Here is a 9,411-nt window from a genome sequence, read left to right as displayed (position 1 = left end):
GGCTGCTGCAGAGAGGCCACAAGCCATGGAAGCTGGATCTCCCTAAAAGCCTGCAGTCAGATTCCTACGCCTTCTAAGAAATCAAGTTTTATCTTCTTTGTGTCAGCTTAATTAAAGAAATCCAGCTTACTGCTCCTTCGTGACAGTTACATACAACGACAGAATTGATGGGAGAAAGGGCTTAAAAATATTTTGCAGTTCAGAATCCTGTTCCTCACAGGAATCACTCTCCACTATATAGTGTAGGATCCTTTCACTCTCCATTTCTCTCCTGACTCAAGAGCAAAACACAGGAGCTCCTGCCTTCCAGCTAGCTTCACCTGTCAAAAGGATGCTCATTGCTGCCAGACACAAGGCTAAGGCTCAGTACTCAAGATCAGAGGAGAAAGTTTCTCCCACAAAAAGACACAACTGGGAAGTATTCAGAAATTAAGCAGACCTTGTGAGGAACAGGCAAGGGGAGAAGGGGTCATGATGCTTCCACCCAGAAACCCCTGTTTCGCTGCTACACTCACTGAAAAACTCAACATTTCAAGAGGGTTTGCACAAAACAAACAAAAAAAAATCTTTTCAACAGAGACACGGTTTGTGTTGAATGAGAGACAATGACCACAAAGACTCATTCTGCCTTAAACTACCTTTATGAATGAATGTTTCTAATGCAACCATTTCAAAAAGAGTAAAAAAAACCCAACCAGTCCACCCTTTAGTTTTATCTTATTCTAATTTCCAAACTATACTGGAACCAGAATCAACCCAGGAGATGTGAAAGCTGGGAGACGAGGCACCATTGAAAGCTGTTAGTTTTTCTCGTTTACCTGTTTGTAAGGTCAAAGAACCTAGAAAGCAATGTGTGAATATTGTGACATCCCGAGGCAAAGGCAAAATCAGCAACAGGCAACGTTCACTCTAGAGTAGATGCAGGAATCAGGGATCCATTCAGTGCCTGCAGCTCAGCTAGCACTCTCAGTCCCAGGTAAAGCACTGAATTAATTCTTCAGTCCTTAGTCAGCCCAGGGATCTTCTCACCAGTGGGATTTATTTTGCTTGGAAGCCAGAACCCTGGCACTTGATAGCCCTGACTGCTTCCAGCTGGAGCCAAAGCCAGACATCAGCCTGGTCAAAACCCCTTCTAGAGAAAAAGCCAGCTCAGGGAGTGAGGCGGGGAAAGGCAGAGACAGGTTCCAGGGCAGAGCCCACTGCCACATCTGTGCACTTTCTGGTTCAGCTGCCATCCTTGCCCCCCTGAGGGGAAACTGAGGCAGAAGGACATAATGCCCATGTCCATGAAATATGATCTCAGAAAATCTTTCTCTCCTCTCCTTGCCTAAAAGGGGGAAGGGGTTTAAGCAGGAGCTGGACAACATAAATGCTTTCCTGACCTTCCACCTAGCCAAGGCTCAGAGTGCCAAGCACAACCAGTTCACTTGTGGTGGGGGGGCAATTTTTCCATACTGCTTCCCCTACTACCACACATCTTAGCCCTCCTGAGTGTCTGATTATGTCCAGACTGGTGTTTTCAGGCAGTCTGGTGACCATTTCACTTCAAAGACTATGTTGTGAACTGTGGTAATTAGGCACTGCTCAGTAAACAGTTCAGATATCCAAGAGGCAGGGATAAGGAAGAGAGCAGGGAGACTCCCTCCAGGGCCAAGCCCCACCAGTCCCAGCCAGACCTGCCTCTCAGAAGGACTCAACTTGCTGACTTTCAGACAGAGATATTGTTCTGTTATCACTGCAGCACCAAGGATGTTGCTTTTTAGTCTGTGTTAAACATGTCAGCAGAGTTTAGTCAAAAGGCAAGAATTTGCTGTTCTAAGCCATTTTCCTCTTTATTTCAAAAAGCAGTCACTAACATTTCTAACTGGGAGTGTGCAACAGCAACTCCCACAGGAGTCTTCACAAAAAAAACCCACTGTGTTGTTTTTGTTATTATCTGCTAAAGGCCTAAAGAGCCAGCAGTTTGCACACTGGAGGGAGGGACTTTGCTTTACAGTAGAAACATCAGATCTCACTGACCCCATTTTTGCATGGAGGTTGTAAAATTATCAGGCAAGAAGAGACAGCAACACAGCTGCTGGTAAAAGGAGACTTTTTTTAGGCTTAACATTCTGAAGCTTCTCAATAAATCCAGCGTCATCAGCCCTCCTGGTTTTATCAAGAGGTTAATGAGATTTAGGGCTGTCATTAACACCTTCAGTCTTGCAATCACACAAATGTAGAAACTGAAGCCTTTTTTTGCCTACCTGCTAATGTTTGTGAAGGCAAGCTGGAAAACCTACAGGTTCAGAATACAGCTTATGTTCTTTATTGAGGCATTTTTATTTGTTAGTTTCCAACCAAAAGTAAAATTAAAATAAAGAAAAAAGCCAAGAAAAAAATGCCAAATTCTTATACAAATAGAAACAAAAAATTAGGGTAGGCAATAGCACTACTTAGCTGAGGAATAAAAGGCACTGTTTTGAAAAGATCTGTGGTGACCAAAAATATTAATGCTATGTATTAGGAGATTAACGCCCCTGCACCACAGTGGGTGGAAAGAGTACACAGCCTCTTGAACATACTTTAGGGCAAAGTCACCCAGTACAGTGAAATTATGGAGTGACTCTTGGTAGCCTGTCTAAGATCCACAGGCAATGGGATGAGGGCACCTGTAGGTGCAGCTTCTCTGGGCAATCTGTGCATGCTGCTTTTATACCAGTCACCACAGCCAAGTCTGAGAAGAGGAAAAATGCCCAAGAGCTGATTGATTTATAGATTTGTGACTTCAGAAACTTCCCATACCTGTTTTCTAGCTCTCCAGAAATACCACCAGTCAGACCAGTCAAGAACCACAACCGTAGGTGCAGGTAGTTCCCAGCTGGGCCAGCAGAGGCACAAGAAAAGCCCCCAGCAGCCTGCCATGTGTCCTCCCTTCAATCAAGAATGAATACATATTTCCTCCCTTTGCTCTGCATCTTAAGCAGGGCTGCTAACAGCTGTTCTTTCCCCAGGCTTTACTTATGTGGTAATGAAGTCTTTTTCCTGATCCAGGGTCATAAAGTGACTGTGAAAAACCCAGGGGCTTCATAAAGTGAGAGAGAGTCAGTGTTTCTAAACTGCAATTAATCCAGGACAAGGAATGTGAAGATACAGGAGCATTTGAATGAGAACAGATGAGCTCACCAGGAACTTGTGAGCAGGTAACTGGTGCTCTCCCAGTCTGGGTAAGGATTTATTATCCCTTGGTCATTTTCTTCTCACTGACTGTCTTCTGACAACTCCCTCTTATCCCTTAAGGTGTTCCAACAGAAACATTGATGGAGATTTCATCAGGAAATCACACTTCTGTGCAAGTAGGATTGAAATTTTTATTCCCTGCAGTTCCTCTGAGCTGCTCACGTCCCTCAAAACGCTATAACCTAAGTTCTGCCAGATGACACCACCATGACCTCAGCCTGGAACTGTTTGAATATGTCACACAGGGTGCAAATTGCCTGATCTCGTCTCCTGTGCAGATCAAAATTGTATCTAAAAATGACTCTTTTAAACCACAACAGCCAGGACAGTGCCCATTTGGGAAACTCCGACTTTACCACAGGAGAATGTTGCAACCTAACTCAGCAGTCATAGAAATCGCAATGTTAATTTTTTTCTGACTTTACTCAATGACATGAATCCATAAGCCAATTTTTCGGCATTTCTTTTTTTTTTCTTTTTTCGAAACAGCAACAATAAAAATTGACTTCTTCTCTTAGAGCAAAATGAAAGCAGTAACTGGAGGAACTGTAAATGAAAGCAGTAGTTGGAGGAACTGTACTACATCACCCTGTGTCTAGGAGTTATTCCACAGCCTTTCTTTACCCACATTTCATTTCAGGGGGAGAAAACAATAGTCCAGTATTAACACACCTGACCAGAAATCAATCAGGCAGGCACAGATTCATTCACTGGTCAGCAACTTCCATGTGCCCACTGAGGCTTAGGAGTGTCAAGGACACACTTAGCAGAGAGGACTAGAGTGAACGTTGCCTAGAGATTACTTGCATGGTACAATCTAGAGCCCAAAATAGCGCATGCAGGGTTAGAGCCAGGTAGATCAGCAGTCACCTGATTTCGGAGCAGATTAGTTTGTGCAACGAGGTGAGCTTGTAGCTTCCCTTGACACCACTGAGGCGCAGCTTTCTCAAGCAGCGAAACAGGCTGGGGGAGGGAGCATGTTTGAGTGGGAAAAAAAAGAAAAAAAAAATAAACAGAGAACAAGAGAGACACAAACATGTATCTTTTAGGATAAAAAAAATTAAAATCACAACAGAGAGTGTATTTAGAGAGTGGGCCAAACCAGTATCACCAAGGCGAGAGAAAAAAACAAACATCCTGGGACTGATCAGTTATGAATCCTTTGAAGCATGCCGAGTTTAGCAGTAATTAATGCTCCCGTGTGGGCTGGATACTGCAGACCAGCCAGGCAGCTGTAAGAGCAACAGATACAGTTGTTAGTGACCTAGCACACAGACAACCCTACTCCAAGGCATGGCCGTGAAGTTGGAGCTCCTTAAAGAGAGGTCAGGATTATTTAACCACCATAATTATTTGCATGCAACAGCTGAAAGTCCACAGTGATTTATTTTAATAGGATGATGTAAGTTTAGCAATAAGTAGCAGGGGTCCTGGGTGGGAAAAGAACATCCATATATTAGAGAAGGAAAAAAAGAGACCATGTAGTGCCAAAAAGTATTTGCACTGCTGTTGCTGATACTATACCATGAAACCTTAATCAAGTCAGTTCCCACTTGTATCCTGTGTCAGAAACATAATTTCTCTTTCCGAGGGGTCTGTCATCACATTCCAAAGTAATTTACGCTGGAACAACCCTACTTCAAAGGTCACAGGAGCAAAACTCCAGGCAGAAGAACAGAGATGTGAAGTACCTACAGCAGCTGAGCACCCACTGAGCCCTGGCTGCTGCCCACAGCCCTGCAGAGCTGCATGACTGCAAATGTCAGATCACAGGCTGGGCAGTAAAAACTGCCCACTTGGGAGGAAGACCATACCTACGTAACTCCCTGGGACTTGCTGCTCCCATCTTTGCAGGATCAGGACAGTGCAACGTGTCACAGATTATCCTGAGCTTATAAGCATGAGTTTATGGCCTAAACTACTGAGGATGGAAAGATCTGATCCAGTGCATGTTTTTGCTAATGAGAAAAGTCCAATCAAGTACTAAGAGACCCTTGCACAGGCTAAATCAGGAAGAGAGCACCAACTCCTAACTCTCAATATTTCACTCTTCGAACTGCACGTTTTTGCATACCTGTTGTATCATCTTAGCTGAGCATTTGGGGCAACAGTGAGTGCAGCAGTGATAAAGTCAGCCAACCTCTGCTGCAGAGCACCAGGCACCAACCTGAGTAGATCAATTCCTACAAAAACCATTTCCACTGCAGCAAAGATTCCACTGGCATACACCAATAAAAATAACATGCCCCAGGGAAATTCTGCTCTTACCCCAAACACAATGAATTACTGCTTTGAATTGAAGGCACAACCAGCTGGGCCTCATGCCTTGCATACAGAATCAAGACTTGCTTTGCCACACAAATGATGCAATGACACTTGGGCCATCAATCTGTCTCCCCTTTGCCTGTCAAGGTTAATCACAGTGCATGCAGTGCAGTCTAGATGACTGATGACTTGCAGCTTAACAATAGAAGTGCTGTGGCCACTAAATGCACATCTCTCACTCCACACAGGGTGGAGATGCATCTTAATTTCTTCCATGCAGGAAAAACACCAGCATCTCACACATGGCTCGTATTTCCCCCTACCAGAAATAACCCTAAGCAAAGGATGACAACTCTTATAAGCCTGGTTAAAAGATACAGATCCAGGGTCTTTCTTTCCTGTACTGCTTCTACCCTGAAGAGTCACAATTTACCATGGCCCACTCTGAAGAGAATTAAGGATGTCTCCCCAGCCCTGGACTATTCTGTTGTGTCAAGAAGCGTCCTGTGAAGGGAAGCACATGGGTTCAAATACACTTAGGGTACAAGAGGAATCCATAGCTCATTTTAGGGGCAGTATTCAATCCAAGCACCTACTCCAGAACAAAATTAGCACCATTATACTTCTTCAGCTACATTTTAAAAATGTAAACTTTATTTTTAATTAAAATAAATCTCACTAAAAATAAAACCCTTCACTTGAGTGTTGGGCAAGCCCTGGATCAAGCTATTCACAGACAGGAAAGAAACCTGACAAGAGGAAACTTATTTTTCTGCTTTCAGCCATATTTATTAACCAGTAGTTGTGGCCAACAGACAACAGAATGCATTCATCAAGTGTGCATAGAGTGCATTTCCATCAATGTACTTGTCACTCACACTCCTAAGAGTCTCTCTCCTAGGATATCAGAGGACTTCACAAACACAACCAACCTCAAGTAACACTCAAATGCTTACCACTTCTCTAGGATGGGGAGACAGAATCCCAGGAAGCAGACAAACTGAACATTTTTCTGGAGCACTGCAAGATTGTGCTTCCCCAAGGGGCATACAGGCTTTTCTGCCAGAGGTTACTGGTCCTGTGCACGTGACTAAACCCACACCCAAGCATTTGGCCACCAAGACATGCAGACTGATGATGGTGGGTCTGAACCAACCCAACAGAGGCCATCCTGCCTTCCAGGAAAGCTAAATAAATGAGAAGGAAATACCTAGCAAAACCTCACCAGTTCACAACACCTCAATGATCTTAAAGGTCCTTTCCAATATGAATGAATTCTATGAAAACACAATGAACAGGTACAGGTAAACTTAAAAGCTGCTCAGCAGGCAAATGCAGACCTCCCAAAAACAAAGGAAGGCTGCATATGCTCCTGTTTGCTTTACCTTTGCGATTTTGGTTTCATCCTTCTTCTTTGCAGTTTGCAGGGCTTCAAAGTGGTGTCTGGCACTGTCATAATCCACAAGCTTCCTTCCTCGCTTCGCGATACGAGACTAAGAAAGATGGAGAAAAGAGTCACTCCAATCTTCCCCAGCAGCCAAAACTGCAAAACCTCCCAGGAAAAAAACCCTCATTTTCACCCGACTTCCAAAGCACCCCACACTCTGCCCACACAAGGACTCCCCCTGGACCCTCCACACAGAGAGACAGCCCTGGGAGCCACCTGCGATAAGCAGCATTCTAGAGGGAGCTCCTCAGGAGGAGAGAAGACCCATCAAAGGAAGGCAAAGGGATCCAGCCAAGAGGCCCCACCTCTGGGTGACATGAGTGTTCTCAGAACTGTAGCTCCCCTGCTTCTAAGCCCCATGATGTGCCTGCATCCTACAGGCACTGCTTCATCGTTTTCAGGGCTTCCTGAGGGCTGCAGCCAGTGTCTAACTAACCAGCTCACCAGTTTGTGTGGCAGCCTGAGAGATTAAGTTCAACAAAAGAAAGCATTTCTGTTGCCAGCACAGTAAAAGCACTCGTCCACATGCTCAGGATATGCCTAGGACAGCATTTTGACCCTGTAACAGGAGCTGCAGACAGCAGCAATCGCAGACACAGGCAAGGGTCTGCTGTCACCAGCATTTCAGCAAGGGAAGTGCAAGGGAAAACCTGCAGCACTGGGTCCCCAATAGGCAACACAGAAGCCATAACAAATACAAGGAGGGAGCTGGCTGTGTACCAGGCTCAGATTCAGGAATGGAGTCCTGACAAAGCCATGGCTGAGAATCCAGGACAGACAGTCAGGCCTGTGGCCTGTTACCCTTCTTGAGCTGAGGAGCCTCAGGCTCTCTCTCTCTCCCAGCAGAGTTGTACTTTATTGAGGCTCTGGCCCACTGGGCTGCCCTGTTTTAGGAATTACCCATCCCCTCTGCCCCCTGCCTCCCACAGTGTCTGTAAACACGCCAGACTATCTGGGTTGGAGCATAGGTCTTCCCAGCCTGACCATAACACTCCCCCCCAGCTCAGAGAGCCTGGACCAGCGTCAGTAATCAGCAGTCCAGAGACAGGCTGGATAAGAGAGTGAAAAGGCATGGCAAGGAGCCAAGAGGATTTCTAATGAACCACAAAACCCAGGGACATAGAAAGTGCAGAATGAGGAATCAGCACTGGGATTTACTTGCAAAAGCAGAATCCCCTCCTCTCCTGTGCTTGGCAGGGAGCTGTGGTTTCTGCTCCCCAGGCTCCTGCAGATAAGCTGCACAACCACACTCAGGGCTGATCTCTCAGCCAGACCAGCTGGGAGCAGCTCGCACATCTCCCACACAGGCTCCTCTGCACTGCTGGTGCAGCTCCGTGTGAGTCATGGCGGATCTGCAGGATCTCAGCCACATGCACACCCTAACTCACTTCTAAATGCTCAGCTCACTCCAAGAGAGGAGTCACGAAGAGGAGGCTCAGCCACCCTACAGCCGAGGTCACTAGAAAACACCTCCCAAACATCACACTGCCAGTCAGGAGACAAGTTATTGGAGCAGGCTTCCAGCAGCACAACAATCTGAGATGCATCTTAATGCATCTTACACCAGAGGAAACACACGGCCCCATCTGGGATTTAAAAGATTCTATTTTCCCCCAGGTCAGACTGGTAGAGGCAGATGGAGTTTTCCCCACCTCTGACATAGCAAACAGCCACTTCCAGGTTTGTCCTGCTACTCCACCACGGAGTTTGATTCAATGCCACCCATCTCTCAAACAAAGTAACTCCTCCATGTTCATGCAGCTGCCAGACTTCTAACGCCCACCCCCATTTTTGTACAGGAGTACATGGAAATGCTGCAAGGTACAGACACACAGGGTGTGAGCCCTCCCGGAGTAACCACTGATCACACCGTTGCCTGTGATGGCACTAATGGGATTTAGCCCAGTCCTGGAAGGCTGCAGGGCTCCCTTGTACAACTCCAGGACAGCTGCAGGTACCCAACACCACCTGAATGTAACAGCTGAACTCCAACAGACTTCATTACTTTGCAACTGATCCATCTTAATTTGAGCCTTCTTAAAAAGCGAACAAAACCAAACCAAAGCCAAGCCATCACAAAAAACTTTTCCCCACCACTCCCTCCTTTACTGATACTTGGTTTTACAGCTAGTAGAGCACCAGTTTTAGTACAAGACAAAATTCCCAATTCCACAGCTATTCAGAACTTGGGTTGTAGTTTATCTTCTCTGGGCTCACTGCAGAGACCTGTACTTCTATTGCATGTTCTGCAAAACCAACCAAAAACTCACTCAGAAATATTAAAGATGATGTAAGAAGAGTCCTACTCCAAGAAGCACAGGCACCAACTTGCAAAGAAAGTTTAAAGTACTTTTTGCATTCCCATTTGTCGTTAGAGAAGATGGAGAGGCTTTGTTCAGGGGTGAATATCCAACACTGAATAAATTATTTTCTTTAACACACAAAAATTCCTTTCTAAAGGCATGCTCTGCTTTCACATT

General features: G+C 45.5%; 1 protein-coding gene across 20 annotated transcripts in view; it reads right to left on the bottom strand.

The window, feature by feature from the left end:
- Positions 1-9,411, bottom strand: part of BIN1 (bridging integrator 1) — a 77,027-nt gene that overhangs the window by 36,123 nt on the left and 31,493 nt on the right. For 12 of the 20 annotated variants that reach the window (XM_017727326.1, XM_017727309.1, XM_017727315.1 and 9 more), the window contains exons 6-7: positions 6,870-6,977; positions 4,090-4,182 (exon numbers count right to left, since the gene is read on the bottom strand). In XM_017727326.1, the coding sequence (XP_017582815.1) occupies positions 4,090-4,182; positions 6,870-6,977 (201 nt within the window). The remainder of the gene's footprint in view (positions 1-4,089; positions 4,183-6,869; positions 6,978-9,411) is intronic. The other 8 variants (XM_017727312.1, XM_017727319.1, XM_017727313.1 and 5 more) reach the window with 1 other exon arrangement.

This window comes from Corvus brachyrhynchos, unplaced genomic scaffold, assembly GCF_000691975.1.
Source record: "Corvus brachyrhynchos isolate BGI_N302 unplaced genomic scaffold, ASM69197v1 scaffold452, whole genome shotgun sequence".
NCBI lineage: Eukaryota > Metazoa > Chordata > Aves > Passeriformes > Corvidae > Corvus > Corvus brachyrhynchos.
This window is presented reverse-complemented; position numbering and strand designations above follow the sequence as displayed.